Source organism: Borostomias antarcticus (genome assembly GCF_949987555.1).
Source record: "Borostomias antarcticus genome assembly, chromosome: 8".
Taxonomy (NCBI): Eukaryota; Metazoa; Chordata; class Actinopteri; order Stomiiformes; family Stomiidae; genus Borostomias; species Borostomias antarcticus.
In genome coordinates, this window is record NC_140241.1 from 3542331 (window position 1) to 3559262 (window position 16932).

The 16932-nt window shown below is 46.8% G+C and overlaps 1 protein-coding gene across 1 annotated transcript in view; it reads left to right on the forward strand.

Annotated features, from left to right (window-relative positions):
* Positions 1-238: 238 nt before the first annotated feature.
* Positions 239-16932, forward strand: part of LOC311312147 (neural-cadherin) — a gene marked incomplete at both ends in the record, with an annotated part of 99268 nt that continues 82574 nt past the window's right edge. The window contains one exon of the mRNA XM_084442018.1: positions 239-1166. Coding sequence (XP_084298144.1) covers positions 239-1166 — 928 coding nt within the window. The remainder of the gene's footprint in view (positions 1167-16932) is intronic.

The following is a 16932-nucleotide window of genomic DNA, read 5'->3' on the forward strand; positions in this document are numbered from 1 at the left end:
TCCAGATCATCCTCATCCCTGGCGCGTGAGTGGAGTGATGCTGCGCACACAGAGCTCAGAGTGAACTTGACACATTGGTGCAGTTTGCTTGAATCGGACTTTCACCCTTTCTTCTTAAGTAACGCATATCTTTGTATGCCTCTACAATACAGTGGTATTCATATTTTATCTTTTTAGACATTTGTGCGCCACGGAACTTTGAGTTTGAATTTGTGACTGAAACTGATTTAATGGAACCATGACGAGATGTGCAAGAGGACCAGGTGCCCTGAACGCGTTTGTGATTGTCGCATTGGTGACATTTTCAGTGGCGAACGGAAAACTGTTTGAGTTTTACGGACAAATTGCGGAAAATAAGCCACCTGGGTGTGTAGTGGACGGGGTCGCTCTACCGGCTGGAGACGACTGTGATGGGTCCAAACTTGACACGGATTTACAAGGAGAGAATGCGTCGGATTTTCGTTTGGTTTTTTATCAAGGAGATTTCATTTTGAAAGCCACTAAAACTTTAGACCGAGGGGTCACACCAGTTTATGAATTGAAAGCTGTGCTGTCCGGGTGTTTTGAGAATGTCTTTGCAATTAAAATTGAGGTTCTTGATTCAAACGACAACATACCCCACTTCATCAGTGATATATATGAAATTAGAGAGGTTAATGAATTGACTCCAGTCGGTTCCGAAGTGGCCCGTTTTTATGCAAATGATGATGGCGACGCAGGGAAGAAAGGTCGAATAACTTATTACGCTTTCCCAAAATGCAGATATGTCCACATAGTTCCCCAAACTGGACAGGTAAAAGTGGCCGATTCTCTCATGGGTGTCGCCAACATAACGGTTCACATTTATGCAAAAGACAACGGAGATGTCGCATTGATAAGCAAGCCAGTGATACTTCACCTCAACGTGCGCAAACCTTCCCTACCGAAAACGCGCAGGCCCCGAGCGGTGTCTGGGGACCTCTCCTACACGGTGACCCTGTCCGAGGATGTCAGCGTCGGGGACATGATCTTCACTGTCCCGGACCAGAAGTTTGAGAAGAGGTGGTTCGAGGTGATATCGGAGGCTGACTCGCCGGTCCAGATCGAGCGGGACTCGGGTCGCCTGTATCTGGTCCACAGACTGAAGTCTCCGGCTGATGTCATTGTCAAGATCCAGAACCTCAGAGGTAAGGCCCGTGTCGCGTCATATTAGCTTAAATGTTAAAGTTCCGTGTGTTGCAAACGGATGTTTTCACCAATCATAATTTAATTAGCCTAGACGTTGCACAGACCTATGGGTAGGGGCATATGGGTCTTTCTCAAAAATTATAATATAATAAGTCACAATAATGCAATGCCAACGTGAAACTATCTAACCACACTTGATATAGCGTAGGCTATTATTTGATCAAGGGTTTTTAAGAAAAAGATCTCCATTGCAAAACATTCTGCTGACTATGAAAGCTCATATTATTCATTCCCCATGCTGTCTGAGGGATAAGCGTGCGCAAAAGCTTATATGGTTACAATGGATGCTTATCGCCCTGTATGATTACTGAGAACTGACTCTAGATCAGCAGCGCACAGACTGGCACGTGCTGATTCTGACGGTGGTCAGAACTTGAACGCGTGCGGTATTTATTACTGTATATGCTAACAATACCACAATACCAATTCCTTACTTGGCACCATGGTAGCCTACGTTTTGTATTGTTGAGCATAATCTACTGTTGGCCTATTTGCTACAACCAGATTTGCAAGCTTGGCTATAGTGATACAGTAGGTTAAATGGGCGTTGGGATGTGTCCCCCCACATCTGTCTGGATTACCTACACATCACTGTCACTTGAGGTTTAGGCTAGGTGTTATTCGAGGTTTAGGCTACGTGTTATTCGAGGTTTAGGCTAGGTGTTATTCGAGGTTTAGGCTACGTGTTATTCGAGGTTTAGGCTAGGTGTTATTCGAGGTTTAGGCAAGGTGTTATTCATGGCAAACAGGATCACAGGATTATAGCACATGGTCACAGAGACAGTGTTTGATGACACATGCTCGACAACTCTCTCTCTCTCTCTCTCTCTCTCTCTCTCTCACACACACACACACACACACCTCTCTCTCACACACACACACACACACTTACGCACACACATGCACACACACACCTCTCTCTCTCACACACACACTTACGCACACAAATGCACACACACACACAACCCAGCTACACGCACACACACCCCACCCCCAGGGCCGTCGGATTGGGGGGGTAAAGGGTACAGCCCTGCCCACCCCCACTGCATGACTTGTGTGGGTCAATGTTTTCAGCCGGTCCTCCACATCTGTTGAATTTGTCAGCAGATCCACCTAATGACCATTATTCTGATAACAGCAAAAATAAGTAACAGGGTTAGCAGGAGCGTTTCCCAGACTATACCTTTAGAGGGCGCCTTAAGATACATCGTTAGGTGGAGCTGTCCCTAGAAATGAATTAATCGATGCTGCACACACTGAAGTTAAAATATAACAAGCGTTGGTATAATCATTTTACTCCAATCTAATAATAACAAAAAGGAATAAATAAATAAATAAATAAAGTTCATAAATAAATAAATTAAGTTAATCTTCTAATCTATTTAAGAGTCCGGTTAATTTACGGTTTGCAAATGGAGTAGCCAGACGTGTTGAAACCACGCTCCCATGCAGTTACCCACTGGAAAACTTGAATATTTGATTTTTATTAGAGAAATAGATATATAAGTAGGGGAAGAGTCTCTTCAGGTCAAGTGAGGACTAGTAAAAGACCAGTAAAAATATCGACAACTCATAAAAGTTATCCGGTTGCGACTGCTAGCAACATGCCAGAAGTTAACGAACAAGATTACGCTAGCCCCGGAACGAGCATGGACACCGAATACATAATCGAGGCAAGCGAGCGTTGAAGAGACGCAGATTCCAGTGGAAAGGCCAGGGCCATCTGGGGGGGGAGCAGGGCCATCAGAGGGGGGAGCAGGGCCATCGTAGGGGGGAGCAGGGCCATCGTTGGGGGGAGCAGGGCCATCGTTGGGGGGAGCAGGGCCATCGGAGCGGGGAGCAGGGCCATCGGAGCGGGGAGCAGGGCCATCGGAGGGGGGAGCAGGGCCATCAGAGGGGGAGCAGGGCCATCGGAGGGGGAGCAGGGCCATCGGAGCGGGGAGCAGGGCCATCGGAGGGAGGAGCAGGGCCAACGGAGGGGGGAGCAGTGTGGGAGCGCAACTGCACGAGCGGCTGTGATGGCAGCGGGTTGCCAGTCGTCATGAGAGAGACCTGGACACAGACCTGGCCTTGAGAGAGACAACAAGGGAGAAACTCCAGGGGTGTGTCCGAATGTCCATACTAAGTATGTAGTAGGTACTATACAGTATAGTATGCCAGATGTAGTATACTTCATCAAAATTGTCCCTACTACATCTGGCGTACTATATACAGTAGTAGGTACTACATATTCCCTGAATTACCCACAAAATGTAGTATGCATTGAGAGGATACTATTCCGGAAACAAGATGGCACAGTTCCTGGTCAATAATTTGTCAACAAAATTGGTGGAAGTTGAAGCGACAGTAATTTGCCAACCTAGCTTACAGTAAATGTTTGTGGACATTGTAGCTAAATCTGTCGCTGGATTTATTTATTTTTAGCAGATGTCTTACTTACTATGCACAGCTTTGTGCCTAACTGTGATATTTATTCAGTTTGAGTAATTTACGATCGCTAAAAGTAGAGTTGCAGCAGAATCCTCTGTAAAAATGTTCCAGGTGGAACCTCTTTCAGGTCTGACAAAACCATTTTGGCTTTCGAGCGGCACCTTTTACAGGGTTCTCTATGGAACAAGGTTCTCCATGGAACCACCATTCTATTTAATAGTTAAAATGATTCTAACTGACCTGAACAGGGTTCTAACTGGAACTTTCTTACAGAGGGTTCTGCCACAGGGACAATGGTTCTAGGTTCTATAACAGTCTGATAGAGGGGCCATAGCCAACTGGGCTTGAGTTCAGACAGGACTATTCTATTGCCATTGACATGACAAAATGAAAAGTTGCCCAGGTAAAGACAGGACTGCCACCCAAAGTAAATGTTTGGATAACTGCCTTAATTACAACATCTGCTCTGACACGACAGGCGGACCTAGGTAATCAGTTCGTCCAAACACAAACTCTGCTTCATCCACTGTTTATTTGCAGTAATTAGGGCTATTTATCCACCTGGCCATTCCCTGTCCAGGCACATGTGGCTGTGCAAACCCAAACATCTGACTTCAGAAGGAACAGTTTGTTTGTCTAAGGGACTTTGTAGTTCTTGCAGATCCAGAGGTGAATGAATGCCCTCAGTGTTGGCAGTCCAAACCAGGACTGATTGTATTCCGTTCATTATTCCGTTGTAATACTGACCTAGAAAATGAAGGCTTGATCTGTGGAAACTCCAAGCCATGTTCAATCATGCCTCATACAATGAATTAGGTCAACCAATAATAGATAGATAGATAGATAGATAGTGTAGTCTATGTCCCAGAGGAGCTGTACTGTCTAGTCTCTATATCTCAGAGGTGCCAGTGCTGTCGGTGTAGTCTCTGTGTCAGACCAGAACATGCTGTTACCACTCAGACTGACAGTCCAGTAGACCGACAGCTTAGGAACATGGAAGAGTTGGAATACTGGGGTTTATGAAACTGTGGTTTACTGACACGTACACGCACACACACACACACACATACACACACACACACACACACACACACACACACACACACACATGCACACACACACACACACGCGCACACACACACGCACACACGTACACACACTATATCATATTGCTTTATAAAAGATGTGTTTAACTGGGGTACTAGGTGAAAGCATTATCTCTCTCTCTCTCTCTCTCTCACTGTCTCTCTCTTTCCGTATTTAAACCACATACATACATTCTGAGGCATTGCCCCCCTCTCTCTCTCTCTCTCTCTCTCTCTCTCTCTCCATCTCTGTGTGTAAACTACAAGCATTCTCATGCATTCTGTTGTGTCTCACTCTTTGTCTCTGTTGTGGGCCACTGTTGCAACAACATTAAGGTCTGTGGGGACATAATTACTGGTGAAACTATTGTCTTCTGCGGTGCCACTGTGCTGCATTCCCTCAGTGTGCTTAAGGAGAAGTGTTCATTCTCTTCCATTCTGAAGGACTACATGCTGGTACTGTAGGTGAAGCAGCCCCAAGTGGTTCATGGGATTACTTCTGAATTACTTATCACCCCTGTGGCCCCTATATACCATACATTCATACACAGCCCAGATAGCAAGCGGATCAGGGCCATATACAGGCCAGATCTGGCCCTTGTAGCTTAGTTCCGGCCCATATATGGCCCAGAATCATTACACATCCGCTTGCTATCTGGGAGACACATGAACACAAACACATGAACACACACCCACGTACACACACACACACACACACACACACACACACAGTATGTGAGCATGTCCGTGCGTGTGTGTGTTTGTGTTGTGATAAAAGTAGATACAGCACAAGACAATACGAGACACTTTAAGATAATAAATGATTTATTAAAATACCTGGTCATTACAAAGAGCACTAGGGACCCCATCGGATGAGCAGGTGTGAATCTGCACGCCGCCCGTGTGAGATGGAACAACACCCTTGGCTGGGTATACAGTTTTAAACATGACAAAATACGACCCCTCCATTGATGACAGCCCATGGCGTTACAGGACAGCCAAACCGTTTTCCCCTACGTAGGCTCTTTTGTGGCCAGGGGTCAAGCTGATATTTTTGCTGAATCCTCCCATTGATTTTTAGTCAAATCCTCCCACCTGCAATTCATTGTTTCGGCATAAAAAGGATCATAACAGGAAGCATATTCAAAAGAGATTTCAATCTCAACAGGATTTCCCCTGGTTAAATAAAGGTTTAAATAAATAAATAAATAAAGCCAATAAAAGACAGAGGCCTAACTTAGTAGTAACATCAGCAGTACAATTACATACATTTCTGTAAGGTATGCATACATATACATTTCCGTTACAGTGTGTGTGTGTGTGTGTGTGTGTGTGTGTACTGTGTGTGTGTGTGTGTGTGTGTACTGTATGTGTGTGTGTGTGTGTGTGTGTGTGTGTGTGTGTGTGTGTGTGTGTGTGTGTGTGTGCATGTGTACTGTATGTGTGTGAACCACAAGGATGTGGGCCAGCCTATAACCAAAATTAAACCGTGGTCCAGTGTCTCAGACCTTAAGTCATCTGTGTGAACATTGCTGGCCCTGCTTCAAGCCCTGCTGCCCCCCACCCACTAAGAAATGAGACCTCCACTGATCTGGTTTCAAATGCTGAACATCTGTAGCCTGCCTTTGTTTACAATGGTGAGCTCAGCTCTGTCTGTTTTTGTTTACAGTGTTGACGGCCACACTCCAACTGTCTGTCCCTCTGTCTCAGCAATGTAATGGCTGGGTAAACGCCGAAAATGGTGTGTGTGTGTGTGTGTGTGTGTGTGTGTAACACTGATAATGGTGTGTGTGTGCGTGCGTGCGTGCGTGCGCGTGTGTACAGTTTGTATGTGTGCGTGCGTGTGTGTGTGTGTAACACTGGTAATGGTGTGTGTGTGCGTGCATGCGTGTGTGTGTGTGCGTGTGTAACACTGATAATGGTGTGTGTGTGCGTGTGTGCATGTGTGTGTGTGTGTAACACTGATAATAGTGTGTGTGTGCATGCATGTGTGTGTGTGTGTGCGTGTATGTGCGTGTGTGTGTGTGTACTGAAACATTAGGGGAGAGCTCCTCTTCATCTGTTCCGGGTTCCCTGGAGGGATGCTAGGCTACAGAAGCTCCCATGAAAGTTTGAAAAACTTCTTTATCTTTCCCCAAACACAGCAGCCCTCTCTGCCATGGGGGCCGGGGGTGGTGGAACGAGGGAAGAAGAGGAAGAGAGAGAAGAAGAGGAAGAGAGTATGGGCGGCACAGTAGAGGGAGGGAAAAGAGAGTGTGAGAGAAAGAGAATTGAGAGATGCCAGAATGTGCCTTCGTCAGCTGGTGAAAAAGCTTGATGGATTGGGGCCCATGCAGTGTTAGAGCCAGCAAACACACACTGACTGGGACTGGGACTAGGACTAGGACTAGGACTAGGACTAGGACTAGGACTGAGGCTGAGGCTGAGGCTGAGGCTGAGGCTGAGGCTGGGACTGGGACTGGGACTGGGACTAGGGCTGAGACTGAGACTGGGACTGGGACTGGGACTGGGACTGGGACTGAGACTGAGACTGGGACTAGGACTAGGGCTGAGACTGGGACTGGGACTAGGGCTGAGGCTGGAGTTGGGACTAGGGCTGAGACTGGGACTGGGACTGGGACTGGGACTGGGACTGGGACTGGGACTGGGACTGGGACTGGGACTGGGACTGGGACTAGGGCTGAGACTGGGACTGGGACTGGGACTGGGACTAGGGCTGAGACTGGGACTGGGTCTAGGGCTGAGACTGGGACTAGGGCTGAGGCTGAGGCTGAGGCTGGGACTGACGTTGAGGTTGATGTTGAGGCTGGTGTTGAGGCTGGTGTTAGTTGGGGCTAGGGCTGGTGTTGGGGTTGAGGCTGGTGCTGAAGCTGGTGTTGGGGTTGTGGCTAGGGTTGGGTTTGGGGCTGGTGTCAGGGTTGGGGCTGGTGTTAGGGTTGGGGCTGGTGTTAGGGTTGGGGCTGGTGTTAGGGTTGGGGCTGGTGTCAGGGTTGGGGCTGGTGTTAGGGTTGGGGCTGGTGTTAGGGTTAGGGTTGGGGCTGGTGTTAGGGTTGGGGTTGTGTTAGGGTTGGGGCTGGTGTTAGGGTTAGGGTTGGGGCTGGTGTTAGGGTTGGGGTTGTGTTAGGGTTGGGGCTGGTGTTAGGGTTAGGGTTGGGGCTGGTGTTAGGGTTGGGTTTGGGGCTGGTGTTAGGGTTGGGGCTGGTGTTAGGGTTGGGTTTGGGGCTTGTGTTAGGGTTGTGGCTGGTGTTAGGGTTGTGGCTGGTGTTAGGGTTGGGTTTGGGGCTGGTGTTAGGGTGACTGGTTGTCTGCTGGTCTTTGGGAGATAAGGAGTTTCTCTGTGAAGGACCCGGAGGGCTGTTCAGCCATATTTTGCAATCAATAAATACTCACTTCAGTTGGATGTTTATACTGATGAGTTGTGTAGCCACTGTCCTAAATGTGACCAATTTAATTTCCACTCGCTTTTGAACTTTTTTCTTTTTAGCTTGAACAGTTCCACACACATTCTCTTACTCACAATACACACTTTTATTTTCAGGCACAGTAATGTGACATGAATAGTAACAGTAATGTGATATGAATAGTAACAGTAATGTAATATGAACAGTAACAGTAATTTGATATGAATAGTAACAGGGAGTTAGGAGCTAGGTTTGAGAGCAGTATAGTTTCTCTTTGGCACGAGGATAATCATGTGAGACAGTCATATTTATTTTATGAGAGGCTCACATAGCTAACTTTGACTGGTCAATATAGCACTCAATACCGTGCTCTCTACGAGCTAATATTCACACAGAAACATCTAGGAGGGGGGGGGGGGGGGGGCTTGGGGGAGTTCCTGGGATTAATGGATTTCTTTTAGTGTTTTGGTTTTTAATCTCTCAAAAAAGAGCATCAAAAGTCAAAGTAACACCCCCCCCCACCCACCTTCGGCATTCATTCTCTCTCTCTCTCTTTCTCTCTCTCTCTCTCTCTCTCTCTCTCTCTGTCTTAATTGAACTTCATGCTATATTGAGGCCAGGCCCTCTCCATGGTGTGATAATAGGTTATTGACAGCCAATCCTCTCTCGCCTCCAGGGAGGCCGCTTTCTAATGATCAACTGGGACAAGGTCATTCTGAACCCCCTCTGGCCCCAAACACCCCGACCCCATCACCAACCATTCACAGCCCAACACACACACACACGCAAGCACACACACACGCAAGCACACACACACACACACACAGATCTCCCCTGCTGCTACTCCTCATCTTAATTATGTAATTGGACACGCTCAAAGTTGTACGCTGGGATTTGTTCTAATTCCTTGAGACACATAAATAAATGCTGTCAGAGCCTCTCAAATCCCTCTCCATCAACACACACACACACACACACACGCGCGCTGCAACCTCGGTATCACGGCTAAACGTGTAATAGACAAGTAGAGGCATTTGTGTGAAACGGCTCAGTTTCACGTTTTAGCCATGCTTAAATTTAGAATACACACGTTTTTAAATGTGAAATAGACCCGTTGCTTAAATGTGTGCCAGTGGTCCACATACCACGCATGTGCAGAGGCGCTTGGGCAGCGAGCATTGAGCACTTCCTCTCCGCGCCCACGTGTCTCTAGGCGCACGTGCCCGCGCAGGGGTATTGCGATGTGGAGCGCGCCCACAAAGCGCCGTCCAAGTAGCTCCACTCCTGGGTCCAGTTTTGTAAATTAGCCTGATCCCTGTGTCCACGTCTAACCCCCATGTTGACGTGGATGGTGCTTGTGTACACTGTGAATAGCTAGCTAGCTAGTTTGTATTCTAACGCTAGGATGCTAGCTAGCTAACGCTATCCTAGCATTAGTATACGAGGTCTGCCAAGTCTCACACATGGGGGGTGCTTGTGACCAAGTCAAAACATCTCACTCCAAGCTTTTGGTCAAACTTGGCAGCCCTGCTAATGCTAGCTAGCTAATGCGAACAGTAGCTATAAGAACAGTAGCTAACGCTAGCTAATAATAACAGTAAGAGTATGAGCTAGTTCGCTAGCTAGTAGTGTTGTTTGCTAGTTTTGCTAGCTAGTTTTGCACTCACTGTTCTCTCACCAAAGTTGTTTGATCCACCAAACCCACCCCCAAAAGCGCTCACAAATTTATACCCCTCTTGTATCATGTGTTCCAAGGTAAACAAGCAAGCACAAACTCTGATTTCGGCTGCTATTTCATTTTCATGTTTTCAAAAACGTGTGTATTCTACGTTTAAGCATGGCTAAAATGTGAAAATGAGCCGTTTCACACAAGTGCCCCTACTCATCTACACACACACACACACACACACACAGTGAATTTGTCTCCCATAGCTAATGATCAGAGTTGCATCTGTGTGTGTGTGTGTGTGTGTGTGTGTATCTGTGAGAGCACATGTGTGTCTTTGCGTGTGGGTGTATGTCTGTGCTGAGCTCCAGCCTTGCCCAGCAGCTGTTCATTGTTCCATCAACAAGCCCCTGTTCTGGATGGCCCTGTTGGTCTTTCCCTGAGGGGCACAGTGCACACTCTAGGACACTGCTTAGTAAGCTAGGCAGCAGTAGGGAAGCTGGCAGCGTCAATGACACTGAATAGCAAAGCATAACATAGTCTTGTTCTTTCATTGTGCCACCTTAGTGGTGGTTGTTGGTAATGATCCAAACCAATGTTTCATACTTATACCCATCTGCCTATTCCTCTAAAATAAAGCACTGCAGTGTGACCATGGCCTAAGGGAGATGTGGTGTAGTTCTGGTTAACGAGGGTGTGGTGAAGTTCTGGTTAACAAGGGTGTGGTGAAGTTCTGGTTAACGAGGGTGTGGTGGAAGTTCTGGTTAACGAGGGTGTGGTGAAGTTCTGGTTAACGAGGGTGTGGTGAAGTTCTGGTTAACGAGGGTGTGGTGAAGTTCTGGTTAACGAGGGTGTGGTGTAGTTCTGGTTAACGAGGGTGAGTTGAAGTTCTGGTTAACGAGGGTATCGTTAAGTTCTGGTTAACGAGGGTGAGTTGAAGTTCTGGTTAACGAGAGTGTGCTGAGGTTCTGGTTAACGAGGGTGTGGTGAAGTTCTGATTAGCGAGGGTGTGGTGACGTTCTGGTTAACGAGGGTGTGGTGAAGTTCTGGTTAACGAGGGTGTAGTGAAGTTCTGGTTAACGAGGGTGTGGTGAAGTTCTGGTTAACGAGGGTGTGGTGAAGTTCTGGTTAACGAGGGTGTGGTGAAGTTCTGGTTAACGAGGGTGTGGTGAAGTTCTGGTTAACGAGGGTGTCGTGAAGTTCTGGTTAACGAGGGTGTGGTGAAGTTCTGGTTAACGAGGGTGTGGGGAAGTTCTGGTTAACGAGGGTGTGGTGTACAGTACATCAGGCCTGGTGTGCCCTAGGCCCTAGGACACATAAAAGGTGCAATACCGACACAAATCGTGGGACCTTGTACCAAAGATCCTCTGATGTCCTGCAAGATGGAAACAGGAAGCAGGAAACAGGAAACAGGAAGTACACAGTGGCAGAGGCGCTTGCTTAGCGTTCGGGTACCTATATGTACACGTATGAAACTGGAGTATATGGAGGCCTTTAGAGCTAGGGTGAGTTTATGGCTGTGTATGCTCATCCTGACGAATTCCAGACCGACATCACCAAGCTGTCATTGAGCGACATCTGGGCCTATCAGCGGCTCACACACACACACACACACACACACACTAAACGTGCACTCAAAAAAAAAAAAAAAACTGGACACACATCTGCACCAGTAGTGAAGTCACACACAAACCACCAAAATTAGTACACACTACACAAAACACACAACTAGATAGGTTAAGGTACACACACACACACACACACATACACATGCTTATAAATAGATACTGGCCTCACACAAACGTTATCTGATTTAAAAAAAAAAAGCTACACACACACTTACACATGCACACTTGCCAACACAAATGTGCAGTCAGCGTTGCATACAGATGCTCATGCAGTCTAAACCTAACAAGGTCTCTCGACTGAGTACACACTCCTTAGTTACCCTCTATGTGTCACACAACCCAGCTACACACACACACACACAGACAGACACACGCACACAGATCCCAGCTATACACACACCTCACACAACCTACAGTAGTTACACACACACACACACACAAACTCAAAACCCAGCTACACATACACGCACACACACACACACAGAATCCAGCTACCCAGGAGAGAGAGTCAGAGAGAGAGAGAGAGGGGGGGGGTTATAAACATCAACATGTGGAAAGTTCCTGGGCAGTCAAAGCTACTGGGTTAGGGTAATCAATATTATGTAAACTCACACTCTCTCTCTCTCACACACACACACACACACACACACACACACACACACTCCCTACATGTTGTTATGGATTACGTACGTGGTACAGACACTCTGTGAAGCTCTCTCTCTCGCTGTTTGAAATGTCAACTTCAAAGAGTGGCAAAAATAAACTGCCAGAAAAAAAAGGATTGCAAATTGAAGGATTTGAAGACCTCTCAGAAATCAAATCAAACAAATATAGCAGGAAACAAACCAACACAGGCGGTGGGCAATTGGGATAGACGTAAATTAAAGTCAACTGGCCGACATGAATGTGTGCGCGCATGTGTGTCTGTCTCTGTGTGTGTGTGTGTGTGTGTGTGTGTGTGTGTGTGTTTGTGTGTGTGTGTGTGTGTGTGTGTTTTCATTTTAAGGATGTTAAACATGCTTACCAAACAATCCACTCACGGGATTTGAACATCTTTGATCCAGAGCCACAGGACTAGTGGCTGTTTCTCTTGTCTATATTGGCCCTGTAAACACAGACCCAGGATCAGCCTTTCCCCATTTACATCTGGTCACCAACCAGCAAGCTCTGGCTGAATCTCTCTGGCCTGCTGCCAATGAAGTAGTCCAAATACCAAACCAAAGAGTCATATCTAGGCATATTTTTCCACATTTTCTTTTGCTGTATGTGTAGGATCCTCTACATACACCAAACACCCATGTTTTTAAAAGCATCGTTTTCTCAGATATTGTGTTCCTGAGAGTAAGGGAGGGAGCGGAGAGGGGGATGAAAGAGGGGAGGGATGGAGAGAGGGATGGAGCGGTAGAGCCCAGGGATTTATACCTCCAATCAAAGGCTTTTCATCTGGCTGCTGTATTCATCTAATAACTGAATGGCGATGTTGTCACTGTTTTAATGGCACTTTTGCATTAGACAAAGTTCCCCATCGTCAATAATTCACAGCTCAAATAAGCAGCAGCTTCATTAGTGAGATCAGGGGATTCTCCTCTCCTCCTCCATGTCTCCCTTCTGTTTCCGTGTTTGGTTGACTCGGACCCTGTCTGTCAAACGCGCGTGCATACACATATTTGTATGTTGTGATTGAGACAATGCACATCTGTGTGTGTGTGTGTTTGTGTTTGTGTTTGTGTGTGTGTGTGTGTGTGTGTGTGTGCCCATGTGTGCCCATGTGTGCCCCCTCCCCCAACATACAGTACACAGGCAAACACCCCCTTGGGCAAAAGCACAGCATCCCTGTGAATGAGTGGAAAAGTGTGTGTATGTGTTTGTTTGTCTATGTCTATGTGTGTGTGTGTGTGTGTGTGTGTGTGTGTGTTCTACAGTTTGAATGCTTCGTGTCTTGTATGCTATTCTTGTTTTTTTGTAATGCAGCACTGCCTCTACCTCTATTAAGAATTTCTCCCTAGGGAGACAAATAATCTTTGAACCTTGAACCTAATTGTGCTTCATGTCCTTACTATTGTTGTTGTTGTTGTTGTTGTTGTTGTTGTTCCCCAGCTGGAGTTAGAAGAGGGGGGCAGACCCAAACCTTGGTACAGAATATCACAAAAAAACAATCTATCATACAGGATGTAAAATATGGATAAATGTGCATGTATTTATAGTCTGTATCGCTTCTGATAATATACACACACAAACACACACACACACACACACCTCCTCAAGCTCGAAACTCTGTGGATTGGGTAAGAAGAAGGGCCCAGCAATATGAATTGTCCATGGGGAAAATGAATGTGGCTAGCAACCTAGAGGTGGGCTAATCCTAACCCGTACCTATCCTAACCCGTACCCCAACCCTACCCAAGTGATGGGCTAACCCCAACCCTACCCCACCAATGGGCTCTGGTACATCTCTTATGCCGAACCAACGACCAGACAGCATTCGGATTTCATCGGGTGTGTTAGGGTTATATAAGATTATATATTATAATATAATAATATTCTGTCTCCCTGTAGCAGCTTGTGTCTAGTTTAAAACTCTGGTACTACTGTAGTCTACAGGACAATGAAAGGTACAGCTCCCTCCTACCTCCAGGCCATGGTCAAGCCCTACACCCCCTCCCGACCGCTACGCTCTGCTACCTCGGGGCGACTGGTTGCCCCTGCGGTCGATCGACACGGTCACGGCTCTTCTCTGTCCTGGCCCCGCAGTGGTGGAACGAACTGCCCACTGATGTCAGGACAGCAGAGTCGCTGCCCATCTTTCACTGCAGGCTCAAAACTCACCTCTTCAAGAAGTTCTACCATGATCCTTCCTCTAAAGAACCTATTGTATTTATATTTTGCAACTCTTGCACTTTATAGGGTTAGGGCTTTATAGCTAGACTATGCTCTTGGTCACTTGTTTAGAAAAGAGATGCACTTGTGAGTTCGGGCATAGTGGTAAACTGACTGCCTACTGTACGTTTAATGCAATTTTGTAAGTCGCTTTTGGATAAATGACTGTAATGTAATGTAATGATTTGATGGCGTGGGGGACAGTTCTGCTGGCTGGGTCCATTCTCAGGGTGAATACCCATCTGGAGAGAAAGAGTGGAAAAAACGGTTGAGTGTGAAATTGCCACAGTGTGTGTCTGGAGTGCACTTTAGCTGCTGAACACACATATTTACAGGAAGTAACAAGTCCAACCTTTTTAAGAGTTCCTCGCAGCAGAATGTAGTGTGTGTGTGTGTGTGTGTGTGTGTGTGTGTGTGTGTGTGTGTGTGTGTGTGTGTGTGTGTGTGTGTGAGAGAGAGAGGAAGGAGGGTTGCTTTGATGTCTAGCACTGGCTCTGCCTACCGCCATTCTGCAAGCAGTCCTGACAGAGAGAGAGAGAGAGGGAGAGAGAGAGGAGAGAAAGAGTGGAGAGAGAGGGAGAGAGAGAGGTTAGAGAAAGGGCGAATGGGGTGGAGAGAGAGTTCTTGTTCTGGTCGTTGGCTAGCAGAGTTATTGTACTGGTTCTAATTTTTAAGTGGTGCAGCCGTTGCTATACGTGACATGCATGTCTGTGTGTGTGTCACCGTCCCTGTGTGTGTCTGTCCGTCCGTTTGTAGAATGAGATTTACTCCTGTCAACCACCAGAGGGCAGTAGAGATTCCTGATAAACCTGCGCCACTTACTTCACCACCTGGGTGTGGTTTTCTTTTTCTCACGGTCAAGGTCATGACAGAAGTTCCTCTTCTTTCTCTCTTCTCTTTGGCACAGTATCATGCTGTGTGTGTGGGTGTGTGTGTGTGTGTGTGTGTGTGTGTGTGTTTGCATTTCTATCAGGCTATATTTGTGGCTTATGGAGACTCCCAAGGTGCCTCTGTTGTTTGTGTGACAGTCAGACACGAGGCACCACCGAGGTGAACATCACACTAGCACATCACAAGCTACGGTATGTATTTTCAACCTCTTGACCTCACCTCAGCGTTTGACACACTGGTTCATATGTCATTTTAATTGACCGTCTCCAGCACAGGATTGGTGTTGGTGGCATTGCCTTGACCCGGCTCCCATCCTACCTCAGAAATAGAAGTGTTTCTGTTAACATAGGCAATTTATTCTCCCCCCCCAAGCTAGTCTCTCCAACGATGTCCCACAGGGTCCCATCCTATGAGCAATTCTGTTCTCTATCTACATGCTTCCCCTTGGTAAAATTATTCAAGAGTACATTTCCTTCCATTGCTATGCATGCACATGACACACGGCATTATCCCCCCCCCCCCCCCCACCCCCCCCCACATGACACACGGATTTATCCCCCCCCCCCCCTCCCTCAGTGACAACACACTAACCCCTGGGCTCCACTGCAGTCATCAGCGTCAACCGTCAGCATCGGTCACAAATCAAGGAATTAACCTTGGCCTTGGACGCAGGCGTCGAACACGACACAACAGCTGCAGTGGAGCTGCTGTCATTGATTACAATGGATTCATTTCCTCTGCGTCTGACGGTTGACGCAGACGCTGACGGACGCAGTGGAGATGAGCCGTGACACAGAATCATAGCATACCGCTGGTCTGTACGAAGTAGGTAGCGTAAGGATTTTATTGATACCGGTATCGATACCGATACTGCTTATCAATACTGATAATTAACAGTAACAGTTACTAACATAGAAAATATTTTCACTTCAGCATCTCTCACTCAGTCGGAAAATGTCTGCTAATTGCGATGCTAATTTTCGCTGTGTTAAACTCCATTGACTTATGCTAAATACATTAGCGATCTAAAAGTCTGCGATTGTTGGCGTTCATTTTTGATTTTTTTTTTTAGGAGGAGCTGGAGGTCTTGTTTGGTCGGGGGCAGGACGCCCCTCCAAGCAATGGTTGGGGAAACACTGTACAGACTTATTTATAATAACGATGAGTGTTACCTGCATCTTTATCCTCGCTCATCTGCTTCTGCGGCATTGCTATCGGAGCCACTAGCGTTAGCATTAGCTGCTTCACTAAAGCACTCAAACACGCAGCACTGCTTCACATTTACCAAATGTGAAACTTGTAAGTGTTTCATAGGGTGTCTGGTGTTACCCCCTTTGGACATAACTAACTTTTTACATAAGTTGCATTTAGCAACTTCGGTAGATTTGGTGAAGTACTGTTTTGTCCGTTACTATGCCTACTTCCTCAAGTGGCCTACTGTACTAGAGAGAGCCAAACAATAACAATGTGATGTCATCGCCTGTCACCAGCAGCTCGTCATGATTAGGGGACGGATGTCAGCTGCGTCGGCTGATTTATGAAACGAACATGTTAAATACCGATAGCAGCACCGTTTGTCCATGAGCTTATAGATATTTCGGTACTGACCCGATGACGTACCGGTACCAAAAAATACCAGATACCCATCCCTACTATGAGGTGTGTGACATTAGTGATCAGCTGGTCCCCACAACAGAGGAACTCTAGAATCCTCTAATCTTAACCCT